General features: G+C 50.5%; 1 pseudogene and 1 gene segment (V, D, J or C); both read left to right on the plus strand.

Moving 5' to 3' along the window:
* The window catches only part of LOC119516030, a 600,140-nt pseudogene that overhangs the window by 542,384 nt on the left and 36,941 nt on the right, over positions 1-20,815 (plus strand).
* LOC119515709 lies at positions 18,181-20,606 on the plus strand. The segment is given in 4 exon segments: positions 18,181-18,603; positions 19,596-19,626; positions 19,724-20,044; positions 20,177-20,606. Coding segments are annotated over 4 exon segments (1,089 nt in total).

Here is a 20,815-nt window from a genome sequence, read left to right on the forward strand (position 1 = left end):
GAGGGCTAAACATCATTAAGATGTCAATTCAACCTAAAATGATTTACAGAATCAACACAATCCCAATCAAAATTCCAACAGCCTGATTTGCAAAAATGGAAAACTCAATTATCAGGTTTATTTGAAAGGGTAAGTGTCCCTGAACAGCCAAAATCATCTCAGAGAACTCACACTTCCTGACATTAAAGAATCTAGCAAAGCTACAGTAGTCAAAACATCATGAAACCAGTGCAAAGGATTGCTATATTGACCAAGAGAATCAAATTTAGATTTCAGAAATACACCCTCACATACATAGAAAGTTGATTTTTGACAAGGCTGCCAAGTCCGCTCAATTGGGAAAGAATAGTCTTTTCAACAAATGGCTCTGGGAGAGCTGGATTCCATATGCAAAAGAATGAAAGAGGACCCCTAACTCATACCATGTACCAAAAAATTAACCCAAAATGGATGAAAAACCAACAAATAATAGCCACAACTATAAAACTCCTAGAAGAAAATATAGGGAAGCATAGTCAGGATCTTGTTTGAGACAATGGTTTCTTAGGCTTTATACCCAAAACACAAGCAACTTCAGAAAATTTATATAGATTGGTTCTCCTTAAAATTAAAAAAAAAATTTACATCAAAGGATTTTGCTATGAAAATGAAAACACAACCTACTCAATAGAAGAAAATATTGGGAAACCACATATCCAATATCCAGAATATATAAAGAAGCAACACCAATCAACAACAAAAAGGCAACCAAATTTTAAAAATGGACAAAATACTTGAATAGACATTTCTCCAAAGAGGATACACAAATGGCTAAAAAGCACATGATCCTCAACATCACTATTATGAAAATGGAAATCAAAACCACAGTGAGATATCACTTTACACACCCTAGAATTGGTACTGTAAAAAAAACTTATAATTGCAAGCACTGAAGTGGATGTGGAGAAATAGGAACACTCATTCATTGCTGATGAGAAGGTAAAATGGCACACCCTATGGGGAAGACAGGCATTTCCTCAGGAAGCTACATATAGAATTACCATATGACCTGGAAATCCTGCTATTAGATATATATCCAGAATAATTGAAAGCAGGGACTGGAACAGATGTTTGCTCACCAATGTTCATAACAGCATTATTTATAGATGCCAAAAGACGGAAGCGACCCAAGTGGCCACCAACCAATGAATGGATAAACAAAACATGGTATACACTTACAATGGAATATTATTCAGCTGTAAGAAAGGATAAAGTCCTGATGCTGCATGAATTACTGATGGAATAAAGAAGACATTATGTTGAGTGAAATAAGCCATAAAGGAAAGGACAAGTATTGTACAATTTCACTGTATATATAGTTTACCAAGGGATACATGGGGATAGAGAATGGGAAACTGATGTCTGATTTGCACAGAGGTTCTATTTAGATTGACTGTTAAGTTTTGGAAATAGATGTTGATTGTGGCATATTGTAATTAACAATGCCGAATTATGCAAGTGAATTATGTATGTGAATGTAGTTGAAAGGGGAAGTTTTTGGTTGTGTATGACGATAGCGGTACATTTGGGATTGCAGCCAAGGACAACAAGGGAGTCAGCTGGACTCAAAATCCAAACGCCAGGGCAACTCTGAGGTCCAGCCCACTAAGAGGGGCAAAGCTCAAAGCACTCAGGTATGGGAACCTCAGAACCTGGTGAGCACTGAGCAGGGGCAGCAGGCACGCTGAGCCTCCTTCCTGGGGACCCACCCACTGATGCCACACACACAATAATCACACATGGTCTCAGAACCCTGGCACCCAGGACATCAGAGGGAAACCAGGGGGCAGGCAGGCTGGCACTGGGCCCCCTTTGCCTAGTGCCCATGGCCTGGAGAGGGAGCAGGGGGATGCAGGGCGAGCTGAAGTGGTCCAGGTGACCACCTACACAGACCGTGGGCCAACCTGGGCTCACACTCACTGAGGTGGGCTTCACTGGGCTAGGCTAGACTGAACTAGACTGTTCTGAGCTTATGTGACTGAAAGCCCAGAAGGGAGAGGTGATCCCCCTCTGCACCCTTCCTTGCCCCCTGTGGTCTCTCTGAAAGCACGGTCCTTCTATGGAACTTGGAGTTTCCCACCCACCCTCCCACACTGCACCCATCCCTGGGGCTGAGGATGGGGAGAGACAGGCCTAGGACAGACTGCCCTGGGGAGTCAGAGGGTTCAGGAAGGGTCGCAGCTTCCCCAGGCCTAGAATTCACACCACAGAGCTGTGACTAACCCTCACCCTTCCTCCTTGTCCCCAGCCTCCCTAAGCTCAGTCAAGCCTGACCCCAGGACAGCCCCTGTCCGACACTGCTTCAGACATCCAGTAGCCCTTTTGGGGTCTGCAGAATGAGTCTGAACACCCCACCAGAAGGCACAAGTTCTCAAAGGGCCCTTCTCCATACAGTTCCTGTGCACAGAGACCACAAGTCCATTAGAACTGGAGTCCAGAATCCAAGGTCCTGATGCCACCAAGCAGCTCTCCCCTCCCGCAAAGACCTTGCAAGTGTCCCCCTGGAAATTTCCTGCCAACAAGCCTAGGCACACAGGTTCCCTGTGGCCCCCCAATGTATGTGTGCACACAGGCCTTGGGGGATTCCTGGAAGCCCACAGGTCTGTAGGTTCTTCCACACAATTGAAGGAAACTCTAGGCCCCCCAGACATTGTGGGAGCAGGTACTGGGTGTTGGCTGTGTGCCCCACCAGGCACATAAGCTGTGGAAGCCTCTGGAGAGCCACCCCATGCCCCATCCCAGCCTGCTGCATGGTGCCAGACCCTGGTACTGATCTGCCCTGTGGAACCCAAACACCAGCAGCTGCAGGGCCTGGCAGACTCACTGAGCAGCCTCACAGCCCTATCCAGCTTTTCCCCCACAGTGGGCCCCTGCTCGACAACTCTGTACCCTTGGTGAAGGCTGCCCCAGCTGAATATTCAGGCTGAAGGACAACTGCCTGCAAGTGAGGAAACAATCCATGGGTCAAAATGCCTTGCAGAAGAAGGGCATGTCACTGGCTAGCAGGGTGCCTCTAGGGAGCCCAGGGGAGGACAAGGGCCTGCCCAAATATTGTGAACCTATGGCTCCCATTCACTCATGCCCAGAGAGGCAACATTGGGCCAGCTCTGAACCGCTGCACAAAGCAGCCTGACAGCTTGCATGTGGGATAGACATTGCAAAGCCCTACCTGAACGTCCTGGCCTCAGTTTCCTCATGCACAAAAAAGCCATGACCTTTCTTGCAGACCTGCCCTGAGGAGCAGGCATGACCATGCCATGTTGCTCTCTCCAACCCGAGGCCCAGCGGAGGGTTCCTTGAGCATCTGCCAGCAGGGAACATGTACATGGCATCAGATCTTGAGGCCAGGTAGGAGGAACTGGTGGAGGGGCTGCAGAGAGGAAGGAGGAGGCTCACCCAGAATGCATCTGTGCAGCCACAGCCAAGGGGCTTCACCTGGGACCCCATGGGTGGGTTCTCCATCAACTTCCCAAGAACAGACGGGAAAGGGAACTTCCAGAGCTGTCCAGCCACTGGGATTTCCCACCCCATTTTTAGCTGAGGGCCCTGAGGCAGAGCTCCCCTCCTCACTAGCCCTCATCTCTTGATGTAAAAATAACAACAAAGGTTATTAATTGTTCTCTTTGACCTGGGAGCTGCCCCTAGTCAGGAGACCAGCTTAATATCCAAGGACCCTATAGACAACCACAACCACGCATGACAGGACAAAACGGTGAGGTGATCCTGATGAAAGCCCTAGGACCTCAGGTATCCCAGTCACTGTCAACCCAGAGGGAATGGGCTGCTAGGGCTGCTGGCCTTGGGGTAGTGGACACTAGCTGCAATTTGGAATGGACTGAGTCCCTTGGTCACCATGAGTATTTCTGCTGTCCCTTTCCTACAAAGGGACACAGAGGGTCAGGAGACAACCCAAAACCAACCTTTAAAGGCAAGCAGCTCTTGGATGGAACAAGACTGGGAGCAGGGCCTAAGAAGGAGACAGTCAGGAGTAGGTCAGAGTTCCAGACCTAGGCTGGGCTGTGGATCTGATTGCAACAGCCTGGGATCCAGATCTGCCTGCCAGGTCATGCCTGGGGTGTAGGCATCAGGGAGCTGTCCTTGTGCTGAACCATGGGCCTGAGATGGCCTGAGCCATGACTTCTGGGCCAAGCTGTGCAAGACTGCACTGGGCCAGGCTTAGCATAGCTGAGTGAGTAACCTAAGCTGTGTGAAGGGAGATGTACTATGCTGAATTCACTTGAGCCAGGCTGGTCAGTCAAGGCTATCCTCAGCCATGCTTGACTGAGCTGGGCTGAGAAGAGGCAGGTGGACTGATCTACACTGAAATAGGAGGTCTGAGATGGACCAGGATGAGCTAAACTGGGCTGGGTGAGGCTGGGTGAGGCTGTATTGGCTGCACAGGGCTGATCTGGGATGAGCTGGGCTCAATGGCCTGACCTACACAGAGCAGGTTGGACTAAGATGGTGAGGATGGACTGAACTGAACAGGTGCCTGGGATCAAGGAAAGGGGCCATGGGTCATTACACCTTCAGGAAAAAGGGCAGTGTACTGGCCAGCAGGGTGCCTCTGGGGGGGCCAGGGGAGGACAATGGCCTGCCCCACTCTAGTGGAGCAATGTCCTCCATCTCACTCATGCCCAGATTAGCCCACATTGGGCCCACTCTGAGCCACTACTCCGAGAAGCCTCACCTCAGCACACATGCAGGATGGACATTGGGAAGCTCTACATGCACAAACTGACCTCCATTCCTCTTGCACAAAACAGCACTGGGCTGGACAGGGTTAAGGTGATCTGGGCTGGATTGGGCTGGGCTAAATAGACTGACCTACATGAACAGGGTAGACTGAGATGGTCCAAGATGGGCTGAGCTGGACAGACTGGGGCTGGACTGGGTAAGCTGGGAAGGGCTAAGGTGGTCTAAGCTGGGCTGGGGTGTACCATGCTGGACAGAGCTGAGCTGTGCTGGGTTGGGCAGGGATAAGCTTGACAGGGATGAGCTGGGCTAGGTTCAGCCATGCTGGGCAGAGATGAGCTGGGCTGGGCTGAGCAATGAAGAGCTGCACAGGGCTAAGCTATGCTGAGCAGGGTTGCCCTGAGATGATCTAGGCTGCATTGTGTTGGGCTGAGTGTACTGGCCTACACTGAGCAAGCAAGGTGGAGTGAAATGGGTCAGAATGGGCTGAGATAGAGAAAGATAGATAGATGCTAGATAGATAGATTAGATAGATGATAGATAGATAGATAGATAGATAGATAGATAGATAGATAGACAGATAGATATAAATTGTAAGGAATTTGGCTCATGCAACTGTTGGGACTAGCAAGTCCACAATCCATATAAAAGTCAGAGAGGATTTGATGCTGCAGTCTTGAGTTTAAAATTGTAGGGCAGGTGGCAGCGTGGAAATTCAGGGATAAATTGATGCTACACTCTTGGGGTAGAATGTCTAATTCTCCAGGAAACTCCAGTGTTTGCTCTTAAGGCTTCAACTGATTGGAAGAAGACTACCAACATTATAGAGGGTACTCTCCATTACTTCAAGTCAACTGGTTACAGATGCTAATCACATCTACAAAATACCTTCACAGAAATAACTAAACTAGTAATTGATGATTATATTCCTGAATACTATAACCTAGCCAACTTCATGCAAGACTAAACATCACAGCCTAAAAGAGGTGATTCAATAAACATAGCATAAAAATAAGTATTAAGCTTTGGGTCTGTTCACTTGATAGCATTTTTCTAAGCAGTCCATAAGGTAATTGTTCAATGGACATTGAATAGCCTCCTGGATTTCAAGAAATACACCTGTGACATACCTGCAGAGAAAATTTCTGCATTTCACACAGAAGGGGTTCCATCCAGCTGTAGTGGGTGAGGGGAGTTTTGTCACAAGGAGCACAAGTCTGCATGCTGGTTTTGCACTATGAGTCCCTTCTCCACCTTTAAAGATAAAAATAGTCAACTTCATATGAGAAAGAATGATTGTGTTAACGAAGGTTACTACATTATGTTTGAAAGATCCACAGACAATAGGATGAAAACACACCTCATCTGGCAAAATTTGATGCACGATAGAAGGGGAAAGGGATGACTCAGCCATCCATTGAATTTCCAGCCATCCATCATTATGTTGCATGTTCACACACCTCTTTACTAGTTCCTCAAGCTTGACATGTCTCAGCAATTATAGATTTACAGTCCAGATTCCTTAGAGCACCTTGCATGCAATGTAGGATTAATGCTATAGTCTGGGTCATTGTAATACTTATTACTGTCTTTACTACTACTGTTGTATTTTAGTAAAGGACTTTTGATTCAGTGAGACATTTTTTCTATCGACAGTACAAATGAAAATGCACATCTAACAAACTGTAGCTGAGATGAAGCAGATAACACAGCTCATACACTCCACACACAGCCTTTAATAGTGTTCACACATGATGTGCATTGAGGAGGCATTCAGCACACTGTCCAGCAAAGAAGTCACCAGACAAGAGCATACAATTGGCAGAGTCTTCAGGGCCCAGGAACAGAGAAACCAAGTTCTCTCCTCTGACTTCACCCTTTCAAAATAAAGGAAATCCTCCATGGCTCCTCCCACCTCACACACTTTCTGCCAATGTGACATTTGGGATCACCTTGTCCCTTGGTCTGCCTACAATGGCTCTTGTATCAAATTTACTGAAGGTCCCCACCTTAAGAGGTTCAAGAACAATGCAGTCTGATATGGCCAAACTTAATCTCCATTATTTGCATTTCTCATTTGATGTCCCAAGAACATAAACACCCCAAGTTTTCTTCTTTATGCCTTCTTTGTTCCCCAAGTCCTAATAACTATGTATATAATCTGCAAACAACCCAATTCCTTCTGCTGTAAATCTCCGTACCTCTTCCTGCTTCATTTTGACAAAACTTTTCTGAGTAATGATGCTCCCATGACTTTGCCAGGATGCAGCTAAAGGTGGACTCTGCCACGAGGACCAGTGAGCCTTGGTGGGAAGTGGGGTGCATGGAGTCATGGGAGGTGCCCTAACAGCTTCCATGGGCATTGATGAGATATGGTGGGGAGTGGAGTGCACAGGAGTTGGGGGTTCAGTATAGGGTCTGTTCCTCAGGGACAGCAGGAGTGAACTCTGGCTCCCACAGTGCACATCTCCCCCTTGACTTTGCTGCAGGGGCAGACTGACTGGGTATGGTGGCCCCACTGTAATAACTCTCTCATTGGATGGGGATGTCAGGAAAATGATGGCTCTCCTGTTATAAAGACCCTGAGTCCCAGTGGTGAGCAGTACAAACTCCCATCACAAACAGACTCCATCCATCCACCCATGTACCTGGGCTTGAACGGAGGGGGTCAGATCCAGCACTCTCCCATGAGCCTTCCAGCAATCCTTTGTTGGTGGATGTATCCATTCTTGCTTCCAGCCAAGATAAGGTCAGTTTATAAGGATTTAGTAGAGAACAATTTCCCAATACAGAAAGGGACCAAGAGTAGGGGAACCCAAGAATGATGCCAGATTGAACAGCTGGTACAAGCAGGGTGGGCATGCACCCCTTAGACCTGAAGGAAGAGAGAAGGCAGAAGTGACTGAGCCCTTGAAGAGGAGAAACTTGGCAGAAGCCAACTCAAAAGGAGCTGGGAAAGTCAGTTAACGGACACAGATGATCACACAGAGAAAGAGAACCAGGAGCAAACTCTCTCCCTCAATATCTTCCTCCCTCTGACCTACCACTGGCTTTCTTGATGGATGAACTGACCCAAACAGCAGCCAGAGAGTAAGACAGCTCAGAGTCAGCTCTCAGGACAGGAAGGTGGAGAACCAACTAGGAGGATGTCAGGGCACCCCCAGCCTGAGGATGAGAGGACCTGGTGGCTGAAGAGGCCTGGGGGATCCTTCTTTTTTTTTATCATATATTTATTGTGAAATATAACATATATATATAGAAGTAATAACTTTCCAAGTGCAATTTAACAAGTAGTTTAGAGCAAATTTCAAAGAATGTTACGGGTTACTGTTCCACAGTTTCAGTTATTTCCTTATTGTGAAATATAACATATATGCAAAAAGGTGATATCTTTCAAAGTATGATTCAGCAAGTAGTTATATAGGAAATTTCCAAAAATGTTATGTTACAGTAGCATAGTTTCAGTTCTTTCCTTATTGTGAAATATATACGAAAAGTGGTAACTTTCAAATGCCAATTTAACAAGTTTCTATAGAACAAATTGCAAAGCATGCTATAGGTTACAGTTCCATCATTTCAATTCTTTCCTTCTAGCTATTCTAATACCTCAGCAACTAAGAAGAAGAAAATTATATACAGATTCAGTATTCATAAATTCCTTCTTGTCTGCTGCTACCCCTTCCTCTAGTTTAATCACTTTTTTGATTTTCAGGGATGTCTAGGCAGTGATCACCCTAACCTGTTCATGTTGAAAAGGAGTGTTGACATTATGAGAAAAGGGGACACATCTGGTTGATGTTCCTGAAGAGGCTGTTGCCTCTGGGTTTTAAGACTTAGCTGGGATCCTTCTTGACAGAGATGGGCAGTACACTATGTTGTCCTGTATTGGAGGACAATGCAAACTAGCCATTAGTCATGGACAGCATCAAGGGTGGAGCAGGGAGGAGAGCCTTCCCTTGCCTGAGCTCCACTGGTGCTTGTAGAACATTATGTCATTGAGGGCAGACATGGAGTCAGACTGAAAAAATATTCCATGTTGCTTCCAAGCTGGCTTGGCTCTTGAAAGCTCATGTTAAGCCCCCAGCCTTTAGGGGGACTTTGATGAACATTTGTTACACTGGAATACAACTGAAGTAAGGTCATCCAAATGAAGCCAGGGCAACCAGAGAGGTTCATGTCTGAAGCTACCCCTTGAAGTGAGATGCAAGTCAGGAAGGTAGGAGGATTCTCTGTCTACCCTGGTCTGACCACACGTGCTCAGCCAAAACAGAAAATTTTTTCACTCATGGTGGCTGGGATCTGTCTGAGACTGTTCTGATATCAAAGAAGAGCAAGGCCTAGAAATGTGTTCAAAACAATACTATGCCACTTTGCATGTGTTGCCAAAAGAGAAGTGAAGGTTCACAAGTGAGAAGTGTCATGGGTAGAAAATTAGAATGGGGAAGTTGGATCAAGTAAGTGTCAATTAAAGAGGAACCCTTAAATTTCTACTTATTTTTATTAGTACAAGATAAACCTTTGAAATAGGTTTTCATTCTTTCTCAAAATCTTCTAAACTTCCCGCATAGGTTGAACATGTTCTGATTTCTATGTGCAGATTAGGAGAGCAATACCCAGGTCTCAGGCTGGGTGCATACCCTGGGGTTATTTTCCAAGGACAGGTCACTGCCTTCTCCACGTCTACCCACACCAATCACAAGGTGTTCTGATTGAGTGATTCCAGGGTTGGGCAGTGGACTAGGGAAACAGAATTAATGAGATATACATGTGTCTGTGGGGATTGGCAAGAGACTATTCCATAGGGCAGGCTACAAGTTGGAAACTCAATGAGGGTGATGATAAATTCCCCAAAATAAGTTAACTGCCTGAAGTACAGGAAGAAATTTTACTTTCTGACCTCTGAAATCCTCAGTTCTCCCTCCTAATTGCCCGGCAAACTCCATTGTTGATTGTAGATGTAATCAGCCATAGATGCAATCAACTGATTAATGATTTGAATCCATATATGAAATATCCTTACAGGAACTGTCATGCCAGTGTTCCCTTGACCAAATGGCTAAACACCAAAGCCTAGCCAACTTGACACATGAAATCAATCAACACAGCCAGCAAGACTAAGGATGCATTAGAGATTTAAGATGCTGTCTAGGTGTTTCTTATGAACATTCATGCTTAGGAAATACTGGGTTAGGGTTTACATTTTAAGAGACACCAGGTTTTGTGATAATAGTTCACAATCATGGATACAGACAGCCTCAACTACATTTGTGACCTTGGGCACAAACAGAGGATGAAAATGAATCTGATGATTGCCTGGAGTACTTTGGAGCATGGCATGGATTAGAGCAGATGGAAGGAGTCACAGTCCATTGAAAAGCATCCAGACTCAGAAAACAGAGTTGGCCCAGGACAGCTGTGGGCCACTCACACATTTCCCAGAACTAGAAGTTTCTTTAGAAGCCATACTTGAAACCAGGGCCTTATAAATAGCAAAAATGACCAAGTCGGTAAGTTTCCATCAACTTCAATGCTTTGTGCATGAAAACATTGCCTGTGGGGTAGATATTGCAGTGATATTGGCAAGTACATGTCTTAGTTTGCCAGGGCTGCTATGAAAAATTACACCCAATGATTGACTTAACAACAGAAATTTATCGATTCACTGTTTCACAGGCTAGAAGTCCAAAATTCAGGCCTCAAAAGGTTGTGCTTTCTCCCTGAAACATGTAGGGTCATGTTTCTGGCTTGCTTTGAGGTTCCTTGGCTTATATACCTGCTTCCCATCACATTACTCTTCCTCCTTTCTGTGTCTCTTCTCAGTTTCCACTGACTTCTGGCTTCTCCTGTGACTTTCTCTGACTTCTAGTTTCTCTTTATAAGGCCTCTAGTAATAAGATTAAGGGCCATCCTGATTCAGGAGAGCCACCTTCATTCACAAATGAGTGAATGTCACAAAATGTCACCACTAGAGGAATTCACAACCTCACCTTAACTGACAGTACATCTTCAAAGGTCCTATTTACAGATGGGTTCACACCCTCAGGAGTGTGGGTTAAGATTAAGAACATGTCTTTTGTTGGATTCCATCATTCAACTGACCCCAGTAGAGATAAAGTCCAGTGATGGAATCTGCTTTCCCATCTCTTACCTATGTGACTCCTACCTACAATCAACCCAGGTGGTACACTCTGAGCCCAACAAAAAGAAAACTGGCTACAGTGTGTCTCTTTGAGGTTTGATTTAATGGTCTCACTTAAGGGTTCATTACCTTTAGGACCATGGTAGTTTGTAGCAGTCTCCTGGGAATCTCCCATTTTTCTGTTGCAGGTAACTATTATAATTTTCTCCCTAGGGTTTCCTGAACTTCTCAAAGTCTTGCACCAGTGTTTCCTCAACTTCTATCCCAGCTCTGCTAACAACTGTGCACTCATTTGGTTTCCTGTATTGTGTATTGTTTGAAATACCAAGAGCACTTTATATTTCTCAATTTGACTCTGACTTATGTAGTAACAGGCAATTCCAACAAGCAGAACTCAAAGATAGGAATTTGGATTGTTAATTTGGTCTGCTTAATTATGTTAGAAATAGTGATCATGGAAGAACATAAAATGACACTGGTAGCCCATGGAATACAGTGGGAAATAAACTGCAGTTTCCTGAAATCAAGTGCTGATTAAAGACATGGCTGTTGCAACAGAAAGTCATGATGATAGAAATGAGTATTTCAAGTACTGTGGCATGGGCTGGCATCTTATCACTGCGTTGGAGAAAGCCTACTAAAAGAGAATGACAATTACAGACCTCTAACATCACCATTTGAGACAAGATCAGAGGAAGAGACTTCTACAAATGCCCTAAGAACATGTATTTTCTCTTGTAACCACAGAGTCAGTGTGGTAATGCAGAAAAGGTTTCTGAAAGCCAGACCCAATGTTTCATACAACAGTTTGCAAAATGTCACAAATAGATGAATTCACAACCTCAGCAATTTTCTTATATGAAGGAATTTGTTTGGACACATTGTGACATTGAGAACCAAAATGGAGATATTTCTGTGGTTTCCTATAAAGTCCAATAACTTAGCACCAAAATCGTGTTGAACCTCCTTTGCCAATCAAAGCAGACTTTGCCACCACTGGTCTAAGGATGGTAGCCACCCTGTACTTGAGAAATCCTTACTTTTCTCAAGAGTGACTGGTTTTCATTGAGACTAACAACCACCTCCATAAATCAAATGCAATCTCTGAAGAACCGAGGAATCCAAAACAGGATCTGAATCAGGAAGAGGTAGCAATCACACAAAATGAAGTACAAGATTTGCCAATTTATCCTGCTGGAAAATTGGGAATATAAGTGGGAGTGGATTCTACGGGCCTAACATCCTCAGGTCTAAACCAGGTAAGATTAAACTTTGTGAGGGGTTTTGCCCATGTGACTCCTCAGGCCTGTTCATCCTTTCCTACTTCTCTGAAAACTGGTTCACAGCAGGTGATGAGCTGAGGCATCCTTGACAAGGAGGAGCTGTACCCAGACAGGTCTTGACTGATCAATAGGAGAGAATCCCCTTTTCTCCACTCTGCCCTCATGGTGCATGTGGTTGAACTGGCTCTAGGCTGATTCCCTGCTGGGGAATCCACATGCCAAAGCATCATTCCAGAGCCTAAGCCTTTGGCAGAATGAAGGAGGACCTGCAGGCACATCCAGGAACAGTCAGGGGCCACCTGCATGTAGTTCCATGCTTCCTGCATGAGATCCTACAGGGCTGTCAAGTCAGTCTTTGCAGCTCCAGCCTAACTGCCTGCAAGACATGATCCACGTCTTCACACTCAATCCCTGCCTGCCTGCCTCTGAGCAGAAGCATCCCTGGGATGGTCTGACCCCTGCTCTTTCCATCCCTGAGTGTCTCACACCACTCCTGGGAATGTGGCATTTTCTCTTGTTCAACTCCAGGGATTCCCTTGTCCTGGTTCTCATGCTTGTCCTCACAGTGGCCAGGCATGCCCAACCACACTTCTCACACCCTCCCCATATACTGGTCTGCTGTTGGCTCCTTTGGGAATCTCTCAGGCCTTGGGGCACCTAGCTGCACCCAGCAGGAACACACAGGGGTGGCAGAGGGACAGTTCAGCCCTTCCACGTGTGCCCTCCAAAAATTACAGGGAAGAGAGCCCAATCATGCCACCCTGCCCCACTCCAGACCCCTGAACATTGTCAGCATCTCTTATCAGGAAGAGCTTTCCATTCTCTCCATGGAGGAGGAACGAGGGAACTGCAATACAGAGGGTCACAGTTCATCTGAGTCCTCACCTTGGTAGGAGGGAGATTCCACCTGGGGATAGTCCTCTCTGACCTAGGAACTGTCGTGGATCCAGAGCAGCCCCAGGATGTCCTGCCTGACTCTGCCACTGAACCCAGGTGACCTTAGCAGCATCCAGGGTGTGAAATCTCAGGGGTGAGCCTGGCCAGGAGTGTGCACACTGGTGAAGGGCAGATGCATTCTGAGCCACAAAGCCACATTCTTGGGGGTGGCAGAGAGCTGGGGCAAAGTCAGGGGATGCCAGTGAGACCTCAGGGTGTTGTATGAAGGATGCAGACTGGGGACAATCAAGCCAGGGAAGAAGGTAGCCAGAAAGGCCAGGCAGCCGGTCAGTGCCACCCAAGGGCTCAGCTTTGGAAGGAGCTCCTGTCCAATACATCAGCCCTGGTGCTCCAGAGCAAAGGGTCTTTATTTCTTTCATGCACATGAGGAAGCCGAGGCCCAGAGGGCTGCCCAGCAAGAGTGGCCAGGCAAGTCTCACACTCTGTGTGCCTGACTGCAGAGGCCTTGGGATTGGGGGACTGGACCAACTCACTGTTGTTTCCCCTGATATATCAGGGTCAAGTATGAGCCAAAGTCAGGTGGAAAGAAAGCTGGGGATGTGTCCATAGAAGCAGAAGGCAGAGACCTCAAAAAAGACAACGTTCCCCCAGCCTTCTCTTGCTATGCCTGCCTCTCCCTGCTCTGGGCAGCTCCCAGCTGAGCCCTGCATGCTTTGGACAGCTCCAAGCCCAGCTCCCAGGGGCAAGTGGGGGACACAGGCAGTGGTTATAGAGAACAAGACTTGGGCTGGACTGAGGGCCATGAGCAAGACTGGGTCAGAACTGTCTGGAGCCAACATTCTGCCACCATTCTGACCTGGAAGAACCTTTACACTCTCTGCATTGGCCCCAGGCAAAGAGAAGAGCACAGTGGGGCTGGAAGGGTGGCAGAGGGCTCAAGGGGCAGGTCCTGGGGTCCCCAGCCTGCAGGATGACTTGGCCCCAGTCCCAGTTCTCTGTCTTTCTTCCCCAGAGCAGCAGGGAAGTTCTGGTGGTCAGGCTGAGTGGACATAATCACTGCCAGACCCAAGTTGGCCCTTGAGGTCCTGTAGAAGCAGAGAGCAGAGTGTGTGACCACCCACATCCCACTTACCCCTGGGGTTCTGGAATCCTCAGTGTGACCTGTGTTCCAGGGCACCAACCCTACCCACCCCAGACACACACATGAGGATCTTCAGTGTGTCTGACCTCCCCCCATGACCTCTCAGACAGAAACCACCCAAACAAAAAGGGAAGTTCAGGAAGCAGGTGTGCCATGCAGGTTTCAATCCTGATTTGAGTCTTTGTGGGATTGCCCAGAAGGTTTCACACCTCTGGTGTGTGAAGTCTTGGGGAGACAGACTCACCCATGGTGGCACAACATGGAGGGGCGATCAGCCATCAGTGCAGATGGCAGCAGGGAGAGCTGCCACCAAGACCCCAGCTCCACAGGCACCATCCCCATGGCCTGCCAGCCTTGGTGAGTGAGCGTGAGCGGGGCAGGGTGCAGGGATGGCAAGAGGGGAGCGGGGGAATCCATGGGAGCTGCCAGACCTGGGTGAGGCAATGGTCCACAAGTAGGGTCCAGAATGAGCTGAGGAGAGATCAGGCCTTCATGGGGACTGAATTGGAATAACCATATCCAGGGGCCAAGCAAGTGATCCAGCACAGGGGGGTGCAGGCTGCCTGCAGACCCACAGCACTGGTCCAGGGCAGGGACAAAGGAGCACCTGGCAGGAGGAAGCAGGTACAGATAGGTGGAGGCACATGGAAGCAGGTGGAGGTAGGCTGGTCTCCGGGGTCCAAGGCCATCAAGAAAACATGATAGGAAGAGACAGACAGGGGCCTGAGGAATGGCCAACAAGGTAGAGCTCACATGGGGGCAAGGCTGGAGTTGAGCTGGCAGAAGGATGGACTGCAGAAAGGACAGGATGATCTGGGCCAGGGAAAAGTCTGGTTGAGCACAGGGAAGCAGGAGGGACCTGAGGTGGCCAAAACATGCTCACCAGTCCCATGGAGCTGGTGACAAACCCAGGGCAGGGTAACAGGTAGTGACAGTGGAGTCCTAGGCTATGGCCAGGGCCAAGGGCAAGGGCAGAAAGATTGACTTCAAGTCACTGGGAGTGAGGAGCATAGGTGTCCCAGGTCCCTTGAGCTTGGAGTTGCCCAGAGCAAGGAGAAGCATGGCTGGGAAGGGCTGGGAGCTTCCCACAGCAGGGAGAAGCAGGGAGGGTTGAGCAAGACTGGAAGCTGCCCAGAGCAAGGAGAAGCAACCATAGCTGGGCAAGCTTGCAGCTGCCCAGAGCAGGGAAAAGCGGGGCAGGGCAGAGCAGGGCTGGCAGCTGTCCAGAACAGGGAGAAGCAGGGAGGGCTGGGCTGGAAGCTGTGCAGAGCAGGGAGAAGAAAGCATAGCAGGGCAAGCCTTGGAGCGGCTCATAGCAGGGAGAAGCTGACAGGGCAGGGGTAGAAACTGCTCAGTGCAGGGAGAGTCAGGCAGGGTTGGAAAGCAGTAGAAGAACTTCAGAACAGGGAGGCTGGACTGTGAACTGCCCAGAGCAGGGAGAAGCAGGGCTGGGCAGGCCAGGATTGGGAGCTGCCAGAGCAGGGAGAAACAACCATAGCTGGGGAAGCTTACAGCTGCCCAGAGCAGGGAGAAACAGCACAGGGCAGGGCAGGGCAGGAAGCTGTCCAGAGCATGGAGAAGCAGGGAGGGCTGGGCAGGGCTGGGAGCTATGCCGAGCAGGGAGAAGCAGACAGTACTGGGCTTTTAGCTGCCCAGGGCACAGAAGAAGCAGCCTAAGCAGATCAGGGCTGGAAGCTGCCCAGGGCAGAGGAGAAGCAGGTTAAGCAGGACTGGGATTGGCCTAGAGCAGGGAGAACAGGGAAGGCTGACCTTGGAGTTGCCCAGAGCAGGGAGAAGCAGGGCTGGGAAGGGCTGGGAGCTTCACACAGCAGGGAGAAGCAGGGAGGGTTGAGCAAGCTTGGAAGCTGCCCAGAGCAAGGAGAAGCAACCATAGCTGGGCAAGCTTGCAGCTGCCCAGAACAGAGAGAAGCAGGGCAGGGCAGAGCAGGGCTGCGAGCTCTTCCAGAGCAGGTATGGCTGGGCTGGAAGCTACACAGAGCAGGGAGAAGCAGGGAGGACTGGGACAGGAGCTGCCCAGAGCATGAAAAAGCAGTCTGAGCTGAGCAGGGTTGGGAGCTGCCCAGAGCAGGGAAAGGCAGGGCTTGGCAGGTCAGCCTGGAAGCTGCGCAGGGCAGAGGAGAAGCAGGCTGAGTATGGCTGGTTGCCCCAAGAGCAGGGAGACACAAGGCAAAATATAGCTGGGAGCTTCCCAGAAGAGGTGAGAAGCAGATAGAGCTGTGTTGGGAGCTGCCCAGAACAGAGGAGAAGCAGGCAGTGCTGAGCAGGGCTGGGAGCTGCCCAGAGGAGGGAGAAGCAGAATGAGCAGGCCAGGCAGCTATCCGGAGCAGAGAGAAGCAATCATAGTAGATAAGGGCTGGGAGATTCCCAGAGCAGTAAGAGAAGCAGGCAAACATCTGGGAGCCAACCAGAGTAGGGAGAAGAAGACAGGCAGGGCAGGGCTAGGTGCTGACCAGAGCAAGAACATGCAGGCAGGGCCAGGAAAGGCTCTGAGCTGGCTGACAGAGGTTAGGATTCCAAGTTGACCAGGCCCAGAGCCCTTGAGGGCAGCAAAGTCTCAAGATGGGCCAAAGACTTGGGGGAAAGGCAGAAGACTGAGCTGTGCAGGGCAAGGCTGAGCAGATGGAGGATGTATGGAAAAGAAAGGGCTAGAATGGGCTTAGGGAAGGTTACCTGTTAAGGGAGGAGGGGGGCCTAGAGCAGTGGGGGGTGCAGGGAGCAGAGAGCTGTGCTTGGGGCAGGGCTGTGCTGGGAGTGGGAGGGAGAAGAAAAGAGGGCAAGGAAGGTGTGGAGGGCCCAGAGCACAGGCCTGAGGGGTTAGTGCACAGCTGGGGCAGAAGGCTGGGAGACAGAGGACACAAGGCTGCTGACCTGGCATAGTGATGTGGTCTGGGAGAGCAAGGGTCCAGAAAGAAGCTTCCAGATGTGGCACTGCTGGAGGAGGTGCGGCCGGGATGGGAGACAGTGAGGACAGGCAGATGCCAAGAGCCCCTCGGTCTGGGAGAGGGCCAGGGCAGGAAGCAGAGGGCTCTGATCAGGGGATAGCTAGGTGGCTGGCTGTCTAGAGAGTGGACAGGGGTCCTGGCAGCTCCAGGATCAAGCCCAGGGTCAGGAAAGGAATACATCAACAGGGGGACCGAGCTACATCTGGGCTGACAGTGCTGGGGGGGTATGAATTGTAGAAATGGTGGAACATCACAGTAGCCCTGGCAGACTTCAGGGAGTGGAGCAGAGAGTAGCACACAATGCAGGGGGCAAGGTGGGCCAGCAGGAGGGGCAGGGGCCCAAGGGTCCTGGAGGAGCTCAGGGACAGAAGGCTCCCCATGGTCAGTGCTGAGGGACCCAGGCAAGCTGCTTCCCAGAGGAGGCTGACTCAGCCCTGGGCCTCAGGGGTTGCCGGGACAGGGGAAGCAAGGATAGTGGTTCCAGGTGGGCAAGGCCAGGAGCCTTTGAGGGCAGGGCCTCAAGGCTCAGCATGTAGGAGATCAGGAACAAGGGGCAGGATGGACAGGTGGACCAGGAACTGGGAGTTGGGGAGGTTAACTGCAGAAGATACAGTGAGGGAGGACGTCAGCCTTGGGGATGCAGCTCAGACAGGGCAGGCAGAGCAGGGGCAGGTGAGCAGGGAGGGATGGGAGGGCAGGAGGGGAGGAGGGCTACCAAGGGCCAGGGGCTCAGGGGACAAGGGGGAGGTGGCTGAACAAAATAAAGCCCTGAGCTGGGGCAAGGAGCCAATGCCAAGGCAGGCTGAGGTAAGAATCCCAAGTAGAGAGGAGGATGATTTGAGCCAGCCGAGGTGCCAGGCTGAGGGCCAGCTGTGCCGGGAAGCACGTCAGTTAGTGGGGGACTCTGCTGAGGGGACATGGGCTTGTGCCTGTCCTGGGGTCTCCAGGAAGGGTGGGGGGCTGAGTTGGAAGTGGCTGGGGCCAGCTGGGTCTGTACGCAGTGCCCATCAGCCCTGACTGGGCAGGGGTCTGGAGGAGATGCAAATGGAAGGATCTCAGGGCCTCAGTACCAGGTGGGTCAGGCTCTCCTCTCACACCAGCACCTCCTCTCTTCCAGTCACAACCACGGCCCCATCAGTTTACCCTCTGGCCCCCAGCTGCAAGGAGAGGCTTAACACCATGGTGGCCCTGGCATGCCTGGTCAAAGGCTACTTCCCCAAGCCCATATCAGTGCAGTGGAACTCGGGGGCCTTGACCAGCAGTGTCCGAACCTTCCCGAGTATCCTGCTTTCCTCGGGCTTCTACTCTAGTAGCAGCCTCGTGAGTGTGCCTGGCAGCACTGTAAAGAGCAAGACTTACACCTCCAATGTACACTACCCAGCCAGCAGCACCAAGTTGGACAAGAGCGCTAAGAACATGGACAGGCAGCATGGGCCCTCACCCATAGCCTGGTGTGCTCTACAAGACAGGCATAGGGTCAGCCCTGAGGTGGCCACCTGTTGGGGATGAACCAAGGGCATGGGACAGCTGTGACACCAGCCCAGGGTGGTCAAAAAGGAAACTGTCTCCTCCTCATGAAATCCTCTGCCTGACCCCCACCCACAAGGTCACTGAGGGGATTCTCTGGGCACTGCCTCCAGGCCCAGGGCAGGCACAGGATGGATGACACTGACCCAGTTCCTGGGCACACAGACATTGATATAAACCCACCCCAAGGCCAGAACCTCCCCATGGCCTCTTCTGGTCACCTCCTCTCCTCCCAGACCCTGGTAACCCCAGTCTGCTCTCTCTGCAGTGAAACCAAAGGTCACTCCACCACCAGCACCACCTCCCCCAGGTAAGTTGCCACCCAGGCCTTGACAACCATGGGGGAATGGGAGCATCCACTCTGCCCACCCCAGGAGACAACCCACCTTCCTGCCTCTCCCAGCACAGTCTGTGAGAAACCATCTATTCTCATCTTCCCCCAAAGCCCAAGGACATCCTCATGATCTCCCTGGGCACACGGACATTGATCTAAACCTGCCCCAAAGGCCAGAATCTCCCCATGGCTTGTCTGGTTGCTTCCTCTCCTCCCAGACCCTGGTAACCCCAGTCTGCTCTCTCTGCAGTGAAACCAAAGGTCACTCCACCACCAGCACTGCCTCCCCCAGGTAAGTTGCCACCCAGGCCTTGACAACCATGGGGGAATGGGAGCATCCACTCTGCCCACCCCAGGAGACAACCCACCTTCCTGCCTCTCCCAGCACAGTCTGTGAGAAACCATTTATTTTCATCATCCCCCAAAGCCCAAGGACATCCTCATGATCTCCCTGGGCACACGGACATTGATCTAAACCTGCCACAAAGGCCAGAATCTCCCCATGGCTTGTCTGGTCACCTCCTCTCCTCCCAGACCCTGGTAACCCCAGTCTGCTCTCTCTGCAGTGAAACCAAAGGACACTCTACCACCACCCCCACCTTGCCCAGGTAAGATGCCGCCAGGCCTTGCCAACCATGGGGGAATGGGAGGATACACTCCGCACACCCCAGCTGCCAACTCACCTTCCTGTCTCTCCCACCCCAGTCCCTGGAGGACCATCCATTTTCATCTTCCCCCCAAAGCCCAAGGACACCCTCATGATCTCCCGCACTCCTGAGGTCACGTGCCTGGTTGTGGACGTGAGCCAAGAGGAACCCAAGGTGACATTCAACTGGTACGTGGATGGTGTGGAGATGCACACGGCCAAGATGGGGGAGCAGCAGGAGCAACTCAATAGCACCTACCGCGTGGTCAGCGTGCTACCCATCCTGCACCAGGACTGGCTGAAGGGGAAGGTCTTCAAGTGCAAGGTCAACAACAAAGCCCTCCCATCTCCCGTAGAGCAGAGCATCTCCAAAGCCCCGGGTGAGTGAGGGCCATCAGCCAGGCTGAGGAGCACTCTCCCCAGCCAACTTGCACCCTTCCCTAGCCCCTGGGGTCTGCACAGCTCAGACCAGCCCCTGTCCTGACTGGCCGCGTGGTCTTCTGTCCCCACAGGGCAGCCCCGGGAGCCGCAGGTGTACACCTTTGGCCCACACTCAGAGGAGCTGTCCAAACAAGAACTCAGCCTCACCTGCCTGGTGAAGGGCTTCTATCCCAATGAAATTGATGTCACATGGCAGAGCAATGGGCAGCCGTTGCCTGAGAGAAGCTTTGTGTCCACCCCGCCCCACGAGGAGGATGACGGAACCTTCTTCCTCTACAGCAAGTTAACCATAGACCACAGCAAGTGGCCAGGAAGCAGTGTGTACTCCTGTGTCGTGATGCACGAGGCCCTGCACAACCACTACACACAGAAGACCGTCTCCCAGTCTCCCGGTAAATGAGTGTGACCAGTGAGCACCCCTCCCCAGCCCCCCTGTAAATACCTCCCAGGCACCCCAGCATGGAAATAAAGCACCCAGCACAGCCCTGGGATTCTGCGAGACTGGCATGGTTCTTTCTGAAGCTGTTCCTGAGGAAGCCTCTGTCCTCACCATTAGAGAGAGAGCACAGGTCCTGGGTCAGATCCCAGGGGCACATGACTCTGCACTGGACACCTGGAGGGAGCTCAGTTCAGGTGTTGCCAGAGCAGGGAAGGGGTCCTTCAACAGAGGTGGTCTCTCTTCTGTGCCCTCCCTCCAGTCAACAGCTACT

Source organism: Choloepus didactylus, chromosome 19, assembly GCF_015220235.1.
Source record: "Choloepus didactylus isolate mChoDid1 chromosome 19, mChoDid1.pri, whole genome shotgun sequence".
Taxonomy (NCBI): Eukaryota; Metazoa; Chordata; class Mammalia; order Pilosa; family Megalonychidae; genus Choloepus; species Choloepus didactylus.